We start from the raw sequence: 18527 nt of genomic DNA on the forward strand, positions 1-18527 counted from the left end.
GATGGTTGGTGTATGTTATGTAGTTTTATTCAGATGAAATTTTAAAGAACTAAAATACTCAGCATGCTTTTATTATTGGCATGCTTAGTGTGTCACCTAAAGAAATCTACAAAAGGAGATAATGAGCCTTGTCAACTGTTTCACAGTAATTATAGCCCTCATGATATAATGCTACAAAATTACAATATAGCTTAAGATAATAAAATGTAAAAGGTTTTTTTCAATCAGGAAAAAACCCTATTTGTAACATTTACGCAGGAAAGGGATTATTTCAAACAGGTAACCATCAGTATATTAGACATGCAATCAAATGTAATAAAACCGAATTCTGTCAGTGTTTGATACTGCACATTGTCCAAAATTTATACTGTATATTGTAGCTATGTTCTTCCCACAAGGCTTAGAGATTTTCACAGGGTTTCCCAGTTCATTTAAATATCTAATATTAAAGTAATATAAAGCTTCAGAAACTTGCTTCAAATATTGCCTTAAAGCTCTTGAGCATTGACATCAGCATTTTTTAGTGTACTTACGGTCATTGCATAATGGTCCGCTAAAGGAAGTCATACTACAGTCACAACTGAATCCATCCCACTGCTGTAAGCACACTCCCTGGTTTGCGCATGAATCCTCTTGGCACGTTGTGCTGGGCCCTGATGAGAACATACAAAAAAGGACTTGCACTTTGTCTTCCAAAGAAAGGCATTTCTCACTGGATCATATTAACTAGCTGCCAACATCTCAAATCAAACAAGCAAAGAGTTACCAAGTAAAACGCACATAAACTTGCTGATTTTGTAGCAGCATGTAATATTAAAAGGGTGGGTTTGGTTTAGTTTTAAGATTGATATGTCAAGCACATAAGAATGCACAAACTGAAGCAGAGTTATTCCAGGTACAGTGGGAATGTTAACTTTGTTGCATTTATTTGTTAATCTTCTGTCAGACCATTAACTGGCTAAATGTTTTCTAAAATCTTTATTATTTTTTCCTGTAAATACATTTCAAATATCAAAGCCAGATGCCACAGAAAGCAAAGCTCTGGGAGATGGAAGTAAGGATTGGAAAATAAAATTAAAACCAAAACAAAAATAATAAAATGAACCTACGCTATACAATGCTTTTAATCCCACAAATTATTTTAATTTATTTAGGTCTGAATTTAAAAGTAGTTTGGGATTCTTTGTCAGGAATGTTGGCAAGTACTGATTCACATGCTTCAGGGGTCCCATGCAGGTTCCTTTTTTAAGGGGAGATGCAGAAAATCAGGCTATTAATGAACTGGCATGCCAAAATGTGACATATGCATGAAAAACAACGCTACTCTATTTCTAGAGAATCATAACTAGACTACTGAAATATAAAGAAATTTGAAAAGGAATGATCAAAGCACTAAAGCAATCACTATACAAACATATTCAAGACTGAAAGCCTTTATGCAAGCTATACTGGAAAATGAAGGCTCATGTAGCCCATTGTTTTAGAGGTGTGAAAGACAAAATCTGAGCAAGGTAACACACTTTAGTCTGAAGTGTACAGAGCATTTATTGCAGAAAACCAACTGTGCATTGGGGGTTTCAGTCTTGTTTAATACACACAGGGCTATCTACCTTGCAAATCAGCTTTCATCAATGCAACTTTGTCAGCAAAATAAAAAAGCAAAATATATTCAATGTTAGTAAGCAATATTGAAATGGCAGCAAACACAGGAAAAAAACATTCAGAGTAAAGTGCATGCTGCTGTTAAAGAGAGAAAGAAATGCCATATAATGCAAACAAATTAATGCTAATAGCCATAAATCTTCAGGCAAGCCAAAATAAAAAAGCAGTAATTTGCCAGTATTTTACTACAAATATAATGGTTAATTGAGCTGATGACATGTAATGAAGGAAAATTAAAAGTTTTTTTTTTTTTTTCTTCCTTGGATAGATATGAATGCATTAGCAGAGTAGATGCATGGCTGAATCCTGACTAGCCATTTGTCATGTTCAGATATACTGAATTCAAGAATAATTAGCACTGTCATCCTCTGTGGTCTTTCTTTTTTCTAGCCCTTTCTTCATGACTGGTGAATGAAGACTGAACTACAGACCATGAACTACAGACTACTATGAGCTCACACACACATTCCGCACTGACTCTTGACACTACAAGGAAAAATTCAGTTCTGGGATTATAAAATTGTCCTAAATTGTTTTGGAGAAGACACATCAATATCCATTTGAAACTCCCACTGCTAGTCATTGATGACAGGGCAAAACTGGTCCAAAGATTATATAAATATCCTAAATCATCCTGTAGAGAGAAATCCACTTAACCCTTCTTTCACATTACAGCCCCTTCAAAGATCTCAGTGTGGGATTTCTTTTGATTTGCCAGTACTTTTGAAAAATCCATATCAATATGATTTAAGTCAGTTCAATGGCCTCTCGCTTTAAATGAGGCACTGCCTGAGCACACCTCTGAACCAGGGCCTGAACAGTCACCAGGCGATTAAGAACGAGGGCAGTGTATGCTACATCCCTGTTTCAGCAAAACTATTAACTGTTCTATTTTCTCCTGTTCAAAGAATAATAATAATAATACTACCTATAACTGATTTACTGCAGTAGGCAGACATAGGATAGTGATTTCCTTTTCTCTGGAGTTTGGAGCCCAGAAGTTTAAACATTTGGGCATTACATCACCCTCTCTTGAGCTGGGGATTATAATGACAGAATCCCGTAGCTGACAAGACAAGACACATTTTTTTCTCACCAGATTCTGCTACTCGGAAACTTTACAAAGATGAAGTGAAAATATCTGTAGGTGTTTAAATGTTATATATTCATGCATTTATTTACACTTTAGTTATGCAATGTTAAATTTCCTCATCTTTGCAAAAGTAGAGCAAAAGTCACAAGGACTTAAAAGTACATAAACTGCAGGACCCTGTAGGCATGTTAAAGAGTGCACACATATTTGGAAAAAAATACAGATGCGATCTTGTTAAAATGCAAGGTTATTCTGCTTTTTATGAAATTGATTCTTAGAACTTTTGGCTTATCTATAGTAGTCATTATTCAAAAATTGCCAGCAAGACTAGCTTACATGTAAGAATTTATTTTATTAAGAAGTAGGCTTTTAATTTATTTTTTTTTTTTTTACGGAACAAAGGAGGAGGACTGTTTAATGTTGGTAAATACTATAATATCTACCATAACAGGTTCATATTTTCCTATATATACTACAGAACTAATCTATTTAGTAAAAATACTGTAATACACTCTTCTTAAGCACTCACCTTCTGGTTCACATTCAATTTAAATATTCTAATTTATTCAGTCATCACTGCAGACCTTTTACCTGAGGGCTTACATGCTATATGTTACACAAAAACCATTATTAAGTGGCATGTACAATGTTTTACTATATGTCGTAAAAACAAATTCTGTATTTCACCACCAAGAATCTTCAGGTATGTTAATACTTTGAAACTTTTCAGATAGTTAACTTAATATACAAATTATGCTATATCTGCATTTCCCTCTTAAATATGTTAAAACTATGTTTTTATCATTCTGTAATTTCTATAATTGTTTTATTTAAAGTGCGTGAAGAAAGTACAATGGATTTGACTAGAGAAAAACAGAGCTGACACTCACAACCTGGCTCTGGGGTTTGCTGTTAACAATTCAAAGAGCTAGTTAGCATATTTATGTTTCTAGCTGTTAGTTTCTATCTGTTCTAGCCATTGAAAATTTGTCAACAAGGTGGATTCAGCCAAGTGTAAATTATATTCAATGCTCAATGATGGAGAACAGAGATATCTATCTGCCTGTGGCTGAAACTTCGAAATGCAAGCCTTACAACTTGCCACACCAAACTCATGTGTGGGTTTGCAAAAAATGTTCCAAAGAAAGAACTTTTAACATGCACTTATGACAGTAAAGTTATTGAGAAATATTAATATTTCAAAACCAAAATCCTAACAGATAAAATTAATTAGTAGTACATCATGGCTTCACAGTTTGACAGAAGAGAGAAAAAAAGCTTTCACCCCAGGTTGGTTTTTTGTTTTATAGCAGAAAGGTGGGGAATTCAATCCCATGAGTCTGAGGAACATCAAATTCAAGTGCCTCACCTCTCAGGAAAGATTTTGCAGCAGGCTGACGTCTTAACAAAGGACATACACCCCCCAGTACAGCCAGCTGTCTTTTGGATTGAGAGTAGCGGTGACTGATACTTATTGTTTTGAAATTACTTCTGCTGCTGTGTCCTGAGCTCTTTGGACTTGATATCTCAGGGGACTTACAGAGCTTACACATCCCACTGAAGTGTGAGACAGATGCAAAGCTGCTCAGCTCTGTAAGGACGGAGACAGTCCTCTCTGTACACAGCAGCAGAGCTATGGGCACCCTGAGGTATACAAGAAACTTCTACGAGGCAGCTAAATTTGCAAGTGACTTAAATCATATTTTAGGTGTCAGAACACTTTTTTGTACATCTGATCTGAGACAAGAGACTGGCAGATGGGTCAGACAGGAAGACTTGAAGTAAATAAGTGAGATGGAAGAGTTAACTTGCAAGGGTTAAGCATAAAGGTTGGAAGGGAATATTTCATTCCATGCTGTTAAAGATTTCCTTCTACAGGCAAAAGACTTTTGATAAGGCAGTTCTCTGGGAGCCAGGCAGCATGTCTGGTTTGACCATTTTGCTTGTGTCAGATGACTTTGGTGTCAGAAAAAGCTGACTCTCCACCAAAAAGGACAATATTTGTATGGCCTTTATTAATTTGTTGGTAGCTTTATTAAATTCACCAATAGCTGAGTTGTGCCACTGGTTTAAAAGGTGAACTCTCACTCTAGGCCTGTGGTAATATTTCTTTGAAGTACATAAAATTCATTTAGAAAATTACATAATTTCAAAAGAAGCTATGAAATGCATAATGGAATTAGGGCATACTTTGACTCTTTGAAGGGATGGTGCAGGCATGGAACTTGCTAACATCATTCAGAAAGCAAAATCTAATTTTCTAAACTCAGTGACAAACTAATTTATACATATTTTTCCATTCCTGATAGAAATAAATAGACACTAAAGTTACACAAAAATAAATTGTGAATTATACATATTTCTATGTGCTATCAATAGAATATGTACTGTTAACTGAAAGTAGCAGGTAAAGAACAAAATAGTTCCACCTGTACGAACGTACTGTAGTAACAACAGAAGAGGAGACAGCATTTATCCACCAGAAAGCTTTATCTTGTGGAGCCTGAGGAAACCCCCCACCTCTGCTTGGATTTTTTACAGTGTCTATTTGCAAACTTAACAAACTTGATATCAAAATCATCAAGATTCCAACTTGAAATTCTACAGTGTCATTTACACATTTTTCTGTCCAGAGAATGGCACTTGAGAGAGGAGAGAACACATAAAATTGAGTAGAGGCACAAAATTGAGAATTATGGGAATAAAATATATATGCAGAGACAGAGAACTGATTTAAGTTATTCCATAAATCATAGTAAAAATAATGTGGGATTAAATGACAGCTGAAAAAATAGCTAGAGATTGACACCCCTGAATTACAAATACACCTCTTCTAATTCTGTCCTCACTTAAATTCCATGATATTCCAGATGAGTCAATAAAGACATAAAAAAATGTGATATATTTGGCTGTTACTGATTTCAGATAGGAAGGCTCACGACAATACAAGTCTCAGGGGTGAGCAAAAATAGAGAAGATGGAAGATTGATCTTAAACAGTTTCATAAATTAGCCTTGAATTAATCAACTCAAAATGTCTGCTTTAAAAGTGGAATTAATTAGCTAATGCCTAAGTGTTATGAAGATATAAAGGACTTCATTGAACCTAATTGTTATTGTTTCTATCATTAATTAAAATACATCAGAACTAAACAAAATACATGCAAAATATCTTGCCACTGGAGAGGATGGATTAAACATTAAACATTTAAGAAGTTAATTCATGTTCTCAGATCAATCTCTGCTGTAGGGCAGGCAAACACTTATCTCCATAATACTAAAAAAATGCAGTCTTTATATAAGAAAGGATCAAACAAGATCAATTAGAAGCAGGTAAAATGTAGTCTCTCCATGTATGGAGGGTACATATCAACAAAACTGCAGGATTCACACAATACTTTCACTATGATATATATTTAATACCTTCACATCCTCTTTCTATCTGCCCATTGCAGAAGAGAGCATCTGAGATTAGATCAGGGAGCCGTCCATTCAAGTCAACCGATGCAAGACAGCCTTGGAATCCTTCTTTTGCATGTACCAGTTTTGGCAAGGACTTATACATTTCTTTGGCCACTCCTCCAATATACAAATCACCTGTTAAGAAAAAATAAATATTAGATACAGAAAAAAACCCTGTAGAACCTGCTTGATTTTCTGGCCTTTTTGTACTGAATGACAGGTATCTCAGAAAACCTTTCTTCAAAATAAACGCAGAAGAAAAACACTGATAGCATATATGATGTGAAAAGACATTGCAGGACTATATTTTTTTCAAATGCATATGTAAACTTCACATTACTTAGAAGCACCTGGACATGTTATTTATGTGCCAGCTCATATACACAAGAAACACGCATCTATTTCACAGATGAGGATTCAGTCACAGAATCTCCATCTAGAAATGCATCTAGTATTGATGCATGTTGTTAGCATAGTCAGGGAACCTGACCTCAGATCATCCTGATTATGGACCCAGTGCACTCAGATAAAAGGCAATAAGAGGAGCACCAAGATACACGTGAAGTCCATATATCCAGAATCATCCATTTAAAAGCACACCAAGAAACAAAGGGTTTAGGGACACATCTAAGAAGAAACTTAGGGATACCATTGTTAAGCCATGAAATGGCTGATTCTCCCCACCAAAATTCATACCTTGTGTCAGTCACATGGGAACAGGGTGAGTAAGATGCCCATAAAATGGCAGTCTGCACACTGAGCAAACAGAATTTTACTGCCAAAAATAATTCCGATGACAGACACATTATAAACAGCTCTCTGATGAACCCTGGGCAACTTAGGCCTGAAAGCTAGTGCTTTTCTTCCTTTGAGTAATTCATAGTTCTGAGACTTACTTTGAAAGGATGTAACTATAACTTTTCTCTTAAACACCGAGGCAGGGTATGCTTTTTTGTTTTAAAACAATTCAGATTGTGCCTTTCTTTCACATGTTGGGTGTCTCTGGTGGGCAAAACACTGATCTTTCAAACCAACATAACTCACATCCCTAAAGTGTGTCTTAAGTGCCAGACTATAGTTTTAACCAGGTGCTTTCCATACCTGTTGCTGAAGACATGCTGCAGAAAAGAATCTGAGCTTTGCTTGGCTAGGGAGGGGAAGCATGCTCAGCATGAACACAGCCCTTGCTAAAAGGCTTTAGTCCTCCTCCTGGCAGGCAAGATGTGCTTGATTCCTTAAGTCACAGACAGAAAGGAATAAAACCATGGTTTCCTACATCTTGCATGAGTTTATTGTCCTGCTCTGTTATCCTCTGCCTCAGAAAAAGCAGCCGTCTTTGCAAGCTTCGTGGGAGCGCTCTGAGCATGTCTACAGGCAAGCACCCTTAGGCACGCAGGATGACAACAATCTGGGCTTCTGAGAAGCATGGAACCTGTTTGAAGGAAGGTGCTTATAGGAGCGTCCAACTCTCAAGCATCACCAAGTGACAAAATTCTTACTCTACCTATGCATTAAATCCTCACTGATGACATGTTTTGTGCTAGCATAAATTTTCGATAGACTCTCTGAACATACAATCTAATCTACATTGTGCTTTCCAGTACATCCCCCAGTCTGAATGATTTTGGAGCCTAGGCCACAGGATGTACCAAGGACTGGTTCTGCATCACCTCAAATGCAAAATCGTTCATTTCCTAAGTGTTTGTCAAGCTTTGTAGGCGGATTTTGTAGTGACAGAGCTCAGAACATACTAGCTATCACCACTACCCCATGTGGCTAATTTTAATCTCCCTCCTATCGGTATTAGCCGCAGTCACACCTTTTGCTGGTTCTCCTGGCATACACACTTGTTTGCAAGGGGGTACAATCTCGTGCTGTTTGTAATGGTTTACAGTTTGCCTGCAAGGAAATGGCCTGAAACAAACAAATATCTATCAGACTGTGAAAAATTTTTAGTTCCTACATACTAGCCCTAAAACTCAGCTGCATTTGAATTAGTGAAATAAAAAGCTTAGGAACATGCATATCTTATAAGCCATCCAGCCAAAAGTCTTAGCAACCTTTGTAGCATCATATACTAAGAAACCTCAAGCTTTCTCCAGTCTACATAGATAATTTGAAAAATAAGATACTGCTTTCCTCTAGAGCTTTGAGATACAGTATTAATTCTCAGAATCATGATATTAGACATAACAGATTAAATTATGGTGATCCACACGTTTCCACAAATGGGATGCAATTCATTCACAGCAGAAAAACTTCTGTATTTTTCAATCAGCTGAACTATCTCAAGATAAAGGTTCTTCATCTTTTTCTCAGGTGGAACATCTAGAAAGTAAAATCCTTCCAGGTTTCCTGAAGTTCTGTGCTTTCAGTCATTGTGAGCTCAGAATAGAGAGATAATTCATCTCAATTGATTCCAATAGACTTAAATGAGGGAAACTCCAGAGAGCAATGCTAAGAAAATCACCTCTGTGCTAAATAGGTTAAACTTGGTCTATTGTACATAACACGGGCAGCTTCTTTTTAAACCTCCCAACATGTATATTGTCCAACCAACCATTTTTATTCTGTGATTAGTTAAACACTTAAAAGCACAAACTTTCAGACGATGCGCTGCTAAATCCTAAGATCCACCCCTCAAGCGTATTCAGATTGTTATATACAGTCACATAGCAATTGTCAGTTATGATGAATGGCTAATAGAAGTCCAGGTCAGTGTGCCAGCATATGAACCTGAACTCAGAATATTTGCTCCTGAAAATATACATTGAAATATCTTCAACTAGGTATTGTATGCACGGAAGTACAATACATTGACTCTAAATAAACTGTAACTCTTCTGTTTACTTATAGTTCCTTAAGACTATTAGAAATCATCATTATATTATTGAAGATACAGTTTCCACAAAGACATGTTCTGGGCAGTTTATTAAGTTTGTTGGTGTGCAAAATAACTTGAGTTCTGCTTTTGCACTAGCTAATACACTACACTAATACATATGGTTATATTGACTGTTAGACTTTGCCTTTTATAAAGTACATACAAGTGTTTTTTATGACTATGGGCTAAACATTTCCCAGATTTAATATCAAATGTGCTTTGAGTTTGCTGCTGATGGCATAAAAACACTCACTCAGAGACAAAATTTTATTAAGGGATCGGCTCTGGAATTAATACTCAGATGTTTTATTAATACACAAATGTTTTGCATAGCAGTTTCAGTTAATCACATGCTTCATTTTCACGTTCATGACAATGAAGAAGTAGTTTCCTACAAAACCCTATCCATTAGAAATTCAGACAACACAGAATTGCAGAAAATATCGTTAATGAAAATATTTGTATGGTGAATGTGCATTAGCAGAGGTTCAGAAAAGATAAAGCTTGTCCCATTAAAAGAGATCAGAGCAATCAGCACAGTACAATGCAAATTCTCAGGTTTTCTCCTAGTTTTCACTTCTTATGTAAGTACAACTTTACTACTGGAAATGTTACATGCTCTAAACCAGGATTAATCTCTTGGTTGTGTATCTGCCTACTTACCCTTAGAAATTACGTGTAAGTTATTTCATTAAGTAAGGTATCACAGTTCATCAGATCAATAGTATGAGATCATGACACTACCTAAACCAGCTGTAGCCTAATTGCAATACTAATGCAACACTGCTACAACTGAAAATGGGTGACCATTTCAGGAGTTGTGCACAATGGAAAATGCAATCCTTCTATTTCCTTCTTTCAACAGATGACCATTTCTTAAGTACGTATAGATAGGGATATACTTGTATTACAGTGCTAACCATAGTTTCTGGAACTAAAGTTTAGTTATTGCCTTTTCTGCATGTATTTTCTCCTGAAGTTTATTTTGATTTTTAAATATATTCCTGGAAAAAAATCCATCTTTTTCATAACCATCCTGACTTTCCTTCATTTATAAAGGAAAATAACCAATTTATATAAAATATATCAACTGGCATAAAGAAATGGGTGAGGGAATAGAGTGCTCCAAGATCTTCTGATGTCTGGAGAAGCTTCAAATAAAGCAGATAGTCCTTAATCTCACAACTCTCTTCTTACTTATATTAGGAGTCAGTACACAGAGTTATGCCTTTTTATTTAGAGAGGAAGGATTTTTTCCTCTCTTCATTTTTCTGAGGCCAAAAAAAGAAGTATGTTACAGTGTTTCTCACTGGCATGCTCACTGCAGGCCAGAAGAATCAACTGGAAGGATGCACTTTCAGAGATACACCTATAAATCATGGCAATAATAGTACTGGTCAGTTATATCATAAACACTAACAAAGAGAATAGTTTAGTGGGTTTAATTGGTATCTTTTACAGGTAATGCAGATCTTCATTTATTCCAACAGGAATTTTCCTATTTACACCTCTGTATCCCTTTTCTGACTTCGAGCTGATTTGTGCTTTGAGGAATAAGTGAATTTAACACAGAAACAAATTGCTAGCTAATAAATGAACCCAAGTTCTCAATGTATTCATTATTGGAATCACACTTATGAAAAAACACACAGAACACCACACAACAGTGAGTCACACAACTGCTGGCGAAACAAATACTGCCAAATCCTTCTGTAATAACCCATCCTTTTTTTATCTCAAGTGTCTACATTTCTTCAAAATAAGAACTTTACAAATGCTTGTCTACATTTCTTCAAAGTAAGAATTTTACAAACACTAAACCAAAGACACATAAAATAAAAATTGAAGATACTGTTCCATTTATTTCTTTTCTGAATAAGTAGCAGAAGTATTTTATTTGGGTCTACTGATATTGCTGCCAGGTCACCTCAGAGATTTTCCTCTTTCCCTGGTTTGTGTCCACACCCAAGAATTCTTATGTGATATGTGCTGGTGTGCAAAAACTATTCATTTAGTTTAATGACTACCATTGTCTTCAAGCACTAGTAGAGAGGGAATTATTATCCATGTGTTTATAATGGTAACAGCAACATGTAAATACTGCTCGGGGAACAAGGAGTTTAACCAGGATACAGTTAGGCTTCTTTACTCTCAAAAATCTGTATGTTTTGTACATATCTGGTGTTCATTTCTTGAACACCATCTTGACAAGAAATGAACACCATTCATTCAAATATGGTTTCATGTATGAGTGGAAACAAAACAAAAAGAAATAAAACAGTAGAAGGAATTGTGGCTTGGCTTTTTCATAACCCATAAAAACAATATCCCTGGAATATTTTTATATGACTGCACAAAGCCTTCTTCAAATCCATCACTCCCTCCAAAAACAGACATTCTCTCCCTTCAGATCTTGTTGTGCTGCTGGTTTCAACTCTATTTCCAGCTATTCTTTTAATTTCTCTTTCATTTTAGAAGTTTCTCTGTCTTGTTTCTAATGTCACCTTGTACTAAATCACTACTACAGCTAGGAACAAGAGTGCTTCTGCAATGTACTAGAATGGTATTACTCCCCAAGAAAGAGATGGATAGCCTTGGCGTAACATAGTGGGTTCTGCAAGCACAACAGGCATCTCTGCAATTCCTTCATATGACATATGAAAATACAAAGAAACATCTGGCTGTGGTGAAGCCGAGGTGTCAGGCACACTTTTCTCCAAATACACTATTTCAAAATGATCAAGCATATAACAGCTTCTTCCCTCAGGCAGGCAAAGAGGAATGAAGACTGCAAAGACTGAGAAATACTACAGAGAAAGTCTAATCTCAAAAGAAAAAAGTGCTCACTTTCTTCAAGTCCTTCATAAAACAGATGATTTGCTGTTAACAAGATCAATAGAAATCACTTTGTAGGATCTTAATAGTTGCACAATGAAGCACCAGGTGGAACTCAACATAAGACCCATACAATCTCAACTTATGGTATTTTTGAGGCAACTGTAATGTGAAAATAAATTACTCACACAGAAGCTGAATATGTAGTGACTTAAACACAATAGACAACATCCTGATTTTGAATCAAAGGATACTGTCTCAAATAAAAATGTCAGGTAGGCATCTAGATGCCTTTGACATTCAATGAAATACAGGAGCCTACTTGTCCTTGATGACCTTCTCCCCTCTCCAACATACAAAAGCATCTACCTACTATTTACTTTGTGCAATAGGCAGAGTGGTGACTTTTCTTTCAGATATGGGGTTTCAACACACACTTTAGAAAAGTAATTGGGCCTGAATAGCAGTGAGGGACAATTCTAGTCTCTTCCCACTATCATTATTCATGACTAAATGCTTACTTCTTGTTCCATATAAAAAAAAAAAAAAATGATCCTTTAAAAGTGTTGATGAAATAGAATTGTTCTTTTTTGAATAAATCAAGAAGCTTGCTGTGATCATAATCCAATAATAAATTGAAGGACAGTTGACAAAGACTTAAAGGATGCATCCTCACAGCTTCTGTGGCACATATACTCCAGCATATGGCTTTTCAAATCTCCCTTTACAGTAGAGAATATGCACTTGCTGTGCATTCACAGGCCTGATTGGTGCCAGAGCAAAGCATGACTGAATTTTGTCTACCACTTGCAAGGGCACTTGAGGGAAGACATGAACATGTAAACTTAGTGTTTTATGCCCACTTACTCACTTCAAAGAGTCCATTCTGTAGCTTCAAGTATTGATTTGTGGTTGAAGTCTTTTGGGTTTAATGTGATTTTTTTTTTTTTTGGAAGAAAAGTAGGCTTTTCAAATATTTTTCCTCTTGGAGCGATGAATTCCATCACTTTTAGACACTCTCTCACCTAAGAAGGGAAAGGGCAGCTAGTTTACCTGTCCAGGCTCTGCTGAATTATCTGTCCTTCCCAATACTTTGGGCAAGAGGCAACTGTATGATGTGACAGGTGGTGCCTTCTGTCTTCCACATTCCCTGTACTGATAACTAAGCAGGGCAAAATGTTTACAGGCAAAAAAAAAAAAAAAAAAATGGAATTTATGGGTTAGAAAGTTGCTCTTTTGGGAAGGAATATAGAAACTAATCTTTTCAGCCCAATTCTATGCTCCTTTCAGTATCTTCCCTGAATACTCCATTAAAGGTATTAAAAAACCCCCAAACGTTATTACCAGCACTGAAATGCTGGCACTGTGGGTTTTCTTTAGTCATCCTTATTGGCATATAGGACATATTGTAGTTATTTGTCAGGAGAACTTAACTTTGAAGATATTTCCTCCTTTGGCTGATATTGTTCTTTTTACAGTTGCATCATAGTACTGCACCCTAATCCGCACCGACAGAAAAAGAGGCAGAGAGAATTAAGAGGTACGAGAGAGAACTTACAGTTGATGGGTGCACCAGGAAGAGCACCTTACAGATTTCTCTTGCCACCAATCTGTAGGATTGGTACTGCTGTAGGGCAGTCCACACTGGAGATACACTTGCTGCTTCACCTTTCTCCAAGTCTCCTGATTCCATCACACTATTCACACCCATGCTACTCTTGTAACTGTATTGAAGACTTTCTGCACTTGGTACAAATATGTTTCTGTTTAGAAACTTCTTGTCATGCTATTCCTATGCTGCTCACTGCTTTCCATTTCAGCGCTGCTGAATGTGCTCTCCACTTCCACATTCACCTCTTGGTGCTCAGTTTCCATTCCCAATACAGTTTTTGGCTCTGTTCATAACTGCTTAATGCAAATATGACTATGTTTCACAAGCAAGTAAAGCTGTGTGACAGAAAGTGTGTGCGTGTGTGGGAAACAGCAGCCACATGACAATGTCCTTAGCAGTTAAGTTTCAATAGACAAAAGTAGATACTCAAAAGGTAGGTGCTCAAGTCTAAACATTCCCCTAGATTTCTCCAGGTTAAACTACACCATTCCCCAAGAATTCCATTCGCAAACGACGTGTATTCTCAAATAAGAAACAGTTACACAAAAATATTTAACATTTTCTTGATTTCTTGATTCTCAGATTCCCAACCACTTTCTTTCTCTTTGCTTATTTTTCTCCCCTGAAGCACTGGCATTGAAAAAGATTAAACAGATTTAAAACCAAAGCATTCTGCTTGTCCAATGGACTGTGAGGAAAGATGGTGATGCATGTTAAATGGTAAATAATAAAATCTAATTGCCATATAAATGTGCGTGGTAATCCATCTCCCACAGAATTGATGCTTCAGGAAAGACTCTCTCCACATAAAGCTACCAAAAACCTGAGAGGTTAAGCATTCTCATTTTGAACGTAGGTTTGCAGACGGAAACTTTTTATATAATATTACCAACCTCTTGATCAAGACAATCACCTCCAGACTCTGAGGTTATTACATGAAGCAGCTCTTTTGCAAAAAAGGACTGCTCGGTCAGGATGCCAAGATCCATGAGGATGGTGCCCTCATACCCACAGCAGCACATTTTGTAAACAAGTTTAGGATGTGCTTCTTGGCTGAGGGAGTGCTAGGATTCAGTGGGATGTATTTACACTAAATATCCAGATTTTTTGGGGGTAAGTTTTAAGAGCATACATGTTTCCTGTATTATCCTTAGCATAATTTAGTATTCCAGAATGGCTTGAAAGAAATTCCAAAATCAGCAATGGTAATAACCTGCTTGCCAAACAGCTGTAGGAATATAGGCAAATCTATACATTTGTATGTGTGTAAGAGACTGGAAAGAGCAGGGGAGAAGAAGCAGAAAGCAAAAACTTTCCCTCACCATGGAGTGATCTGAAAGACTACTGCAATGTTGTTTTCACAGAGCTCAGCATAAACACTAGAGTATTTTCTTTAATTTTATTTAATTCAGAAGTACTGGAGTGAATTTTTAATTTTTTCCCCATCTCATAATTTTGGAAATTTGGACACAATTTCTGAAGGCTTAGCATTGCCAAAACTATTTTCACAGCCTGGTAGACAGTATAGCTGTTTAGAAGCAGTATGTGAGAAGTTGCAAAGAAAGGAGGATAAAGGAATTTGCATTAGATCAGTTTGTCCAGTCTCCTATTGTTAATCTGCCCCTATACCTTTGCTGCATCGGAAGTCTCAAAGAGCTCTCAGTTAATTCCCTTATTTTTCCCTGTGTACAGAGGCTGCTTTCCCAACACTGTCAGGAAGACCACAGCTGCATTTGCCATTGTCTACTCCAACAGGTCACATTAGGAAGATCTATTTGCTGTTGACAGTATTTGGAACTCTGCATTTGGAACACAACGTTATTTCTGCATGAGGAGTTCACAGCCCACTGGCAAGGTCATTACAATTAGCTCATGCATGTTTATTTGATAAATTTAAGCATTTGTACTCGTTCATTTATACAAAGATGTGTTTTTATATAAAATACTTTTCTGTGCTTCTTAAAGCTTTGTTTTGTAGTAATAGAAATATGAAGGATCACTGCAGTTGATAGAGACCTTGTAATATAGAAAAGAAGATATACTGCAGCAAAAATAATAATGGGCTCAATATAAAACAACAGGAACAAATAGATGAAATTGAAATAATTTCAATTTCCCTTGCTGGAACAGGAAACCTTCTTTATGATCAAGACGAATTTAGCTCAGTTTTGCATAGCATGAATAACCTGCTTTGACAGGCAAATGAAACATCAATAGATTAAGTGACTATTACGCATTATCAGTGAATATGCCAGGCTAGTAGATCTACTGATTATTTAGTTAATTGCATTAAAAGTTTACAAGGATGAATTAATTGCCAAGTGAGTCTTTATGTGCATGGAAGAAGTATATTTCAGTGTATTTGTAAAACCACTGAGGTGATACTAGAAATTAATATGATTAGTTTTCTTTCAGATGCTTCAGACTAGACTGTTTTCACATTATTGGAGAAAATGGCAAATGAAAAAGGAAATATATATAGCAAAAGGAGCCATATCTCACAAAGGAATAGAGGAAGCCAGAGGCCAGTGCAAAGCTATAGAAATAAAACACACAACAAGAGATCCAGACACGTTTTTGAAATCCAAGAAAGTTGATTCTGATACATGCTCTAATATGAACAGCATTTTTTGATATATGTGATATATGTGATATAACGGCACAGTAATAACATATGACTTAAAATGGACTCTAAAATTGACATTTGGGAAGGCCGTGTGGAATGGATAACAGTGAGACAAGTTGAATGTATGGATGCCAATTCAAAAAAGCAGGTCTTAAAAATGTATGAAATGATGCACAGGCAGCAAAAATTAAACCATAAACGTTGTGTTGGGTAGGATTTTTTTTGTGATGATGATTTCCTTTTAAAAAGAAAATATAGTTAGCCCAATATCAAAATTAGTCTGACTGCAGTTCATCCTGGTGAAATACAGCATAGCTAGAAAGTCTGGAATAGGATGAGATACTGAAGTACTGAACCAATTCAGAGAAAAGTTTTTAACTACTTCTTGTTAAATCTAAAGTAACAGCAGCATTCCTGAGCTTTTCATTTTGTAAGAGTGAGGTATTTCAACTTTTCATTTCAATTTATAAATAAAATGCTAAAATATTTAATTTTCTGACAGATCTTCCAATAGAATTGAGTGGATTTTTGTAGGTTTTTGGATGCTTTCTGTTTAAAGAAAGTGGGTGAAAACTCTGAGGATTAAAATAGTACCTATATGTGTAGCAGAGAAGCAAAAGAAAGATTAAACTCTAGCAGGTAAGTGGATACAAAGTCATGCTTGAGGATGTTCCTCCTCCTCGAAAGCAGATCACGTGTACTCAAATATTTATAAAAAAATTCTGACAGAACTCCAATTTCTCACACCACAGGATGAAAACATGGAGAGGGAAGAGGTATTACAGATGTTATAATACCTACAGTCAGAACAAAGGAGACATCTTTTCTTTGGCAACAGTGAGGAATAAGAGCACAAGTCCAATGCCACTTGCATTTTTGTGCCCCTTCAAGGCGACTCAGACCCCTCAGACTGTAAGAGCACCGCATCAAGTACAGCAGCAAGAATTCCCCTCCACCCAACTCTTTCGGTCTGTGAAGGCCTTGACTTGTACCCGTGCTAACCATCTGAAAAGCGGGACAGGGAATCTGCTCGTGAAATACGTGAAAGGAACTTTGCTGTGTAACTGCATGTTGGCAGGCTTGAGCTGCATTGCCTTTGCTGTTAAGACTCATTTCTCTTCAGGGGTTATCTGCTAGAACTGCACCCAGGTACACTTTGCTGATTTTCTTTACTAGGAAAAATAACACAGTTCTTGGAATCCAAACACAGAACTGTTTTCACTCATTTCTTTGTCTCCAATTTATAATTTACCCATCTAATTACATCAATAATTAACCTGGAGAATTTAATATAAGCGTTTCCACAGGTACCCACTCCACTGAAATTGTACCAGAGGTTATGCAGGGAACCCATGTCTGTAATAATGAACTTTCTATGTTACATAGCCACACCTACACCTAAAAGGAAACGTGTAGTGGAAATTCTCTCCCATACCTTTATGGCAACTGTCTGCTTTCCCAGACAACTGGCATGCTGTGCAGGCTCTACAACACAATCTGTGTCATATCTTCGTACCAAATTCACTGTGCATTTGCAAAAAACTGCATATATGTGATTTATCTTTCCAGGATTAGCCTGGATTTCAGCATCTGAAATCTGGCAAGTCTACAATTACTCAGACAGGCTGCAGAGTCTATGTAATCTGTACACATTTCTGTTTCACCCAATGCTAACTCTGGTTAAACGGAATTATTGGTATCACTAGCAGGAAGTACAATTTTGAATTTGCTTTTTTGCTAGGGCTAAAATAATACAGGACAATGAATTAACCATAGCTGCTTGTATCAGTAAAATATCTGGAGTGTTGATAGCATAACAGAGATGTGTTATCATAAGAAACACTGACATAAAATAGAAAAGAGCAAGCTACAGGAAAGCATTTCAACTGAATACAAAGGAAGAAAAAACAATAATGAAAGTCATTTTTTTCTCCTTTTTAGCCTGCTGGCTAAAATGTATCAGCTTGAACTCCCCCAACAATCCAACAAAAATTTTCATGATAGGTGCTGTGCCATATTTAAGGGAAGCTGACTGAGCAAAATATGATAGAACACATTAAAAAATAAAATGAAACATACTACTATAAGAAGACAGAGGTTGAGGACCTGTGTATGCTAGACCAGTTTGAGAACGACGCTTACTATATATTACTGTACTGAATATGTCAGTTTTGTTATTCTTTTACTAGACACATTTCCTGGGTGGTGAATTACAGAAAATCAGCATCTAATACAATTCACCTTCCTCGCTTCAAAATCTCAGTATGTTTTTTCATGTTCTTCAGTTTTTTTCCAATGGAATTCAAGGTTAGAAAATTCACCAGCTATGGATACAGTTTTACTTCAAAAGGGTA

The 18527-nt window shown here is 36.4% G+C and overlaps 1 protein-coding gene across 26 annotated transcripts in view; it reads right to left on the reverse strand.

The window, feature by feature from the left end:
- NRXN1 (neurexin 1) overlaps positions 1-18527 on the reverse strand; it is a 735374-nt gene that overhangs the window by 361381 nt on the left and 355466 nt on the right. For 14 of the 26 annotated variants that reach the window (XM_074863985.1, XM_074863984.1, XM_074864003.1 and 11 more), the window contains 2 exons: positions 6178-6351; positions 534-653 (listed from right to left, as the gene is read on the reverse strand). In XM_074863985.1, the coding sequence (XP_074720086.1) occupies positions 534-653; positions 6178-6351 (294 nt within the window). Of the gene's footprint in view, positions 1-533; positions 654-1610; positions 1638-6177; positions 6352-18527 lie in introns of all 26 variants that reach the window. The other 12 variants (XM_074863962.1, XM_074863975.1, XM_074863970.1 and 9 more) reach the window with 1 other exon arrangement.

Source organism: Strix uralensis, chromosome 3 (assembly GCF_047716275.1).
Source record: "Strix uralensis isolate ZFMK-TIS-50842 chromosome 3, bStrUra1, whole genome shotgun sequence".
Lineage (NCBI taxonomy): Eukaryota > Metazoa > Chordata > Aves > Strigiformes > Strigidae > Strix > Strix uralensis.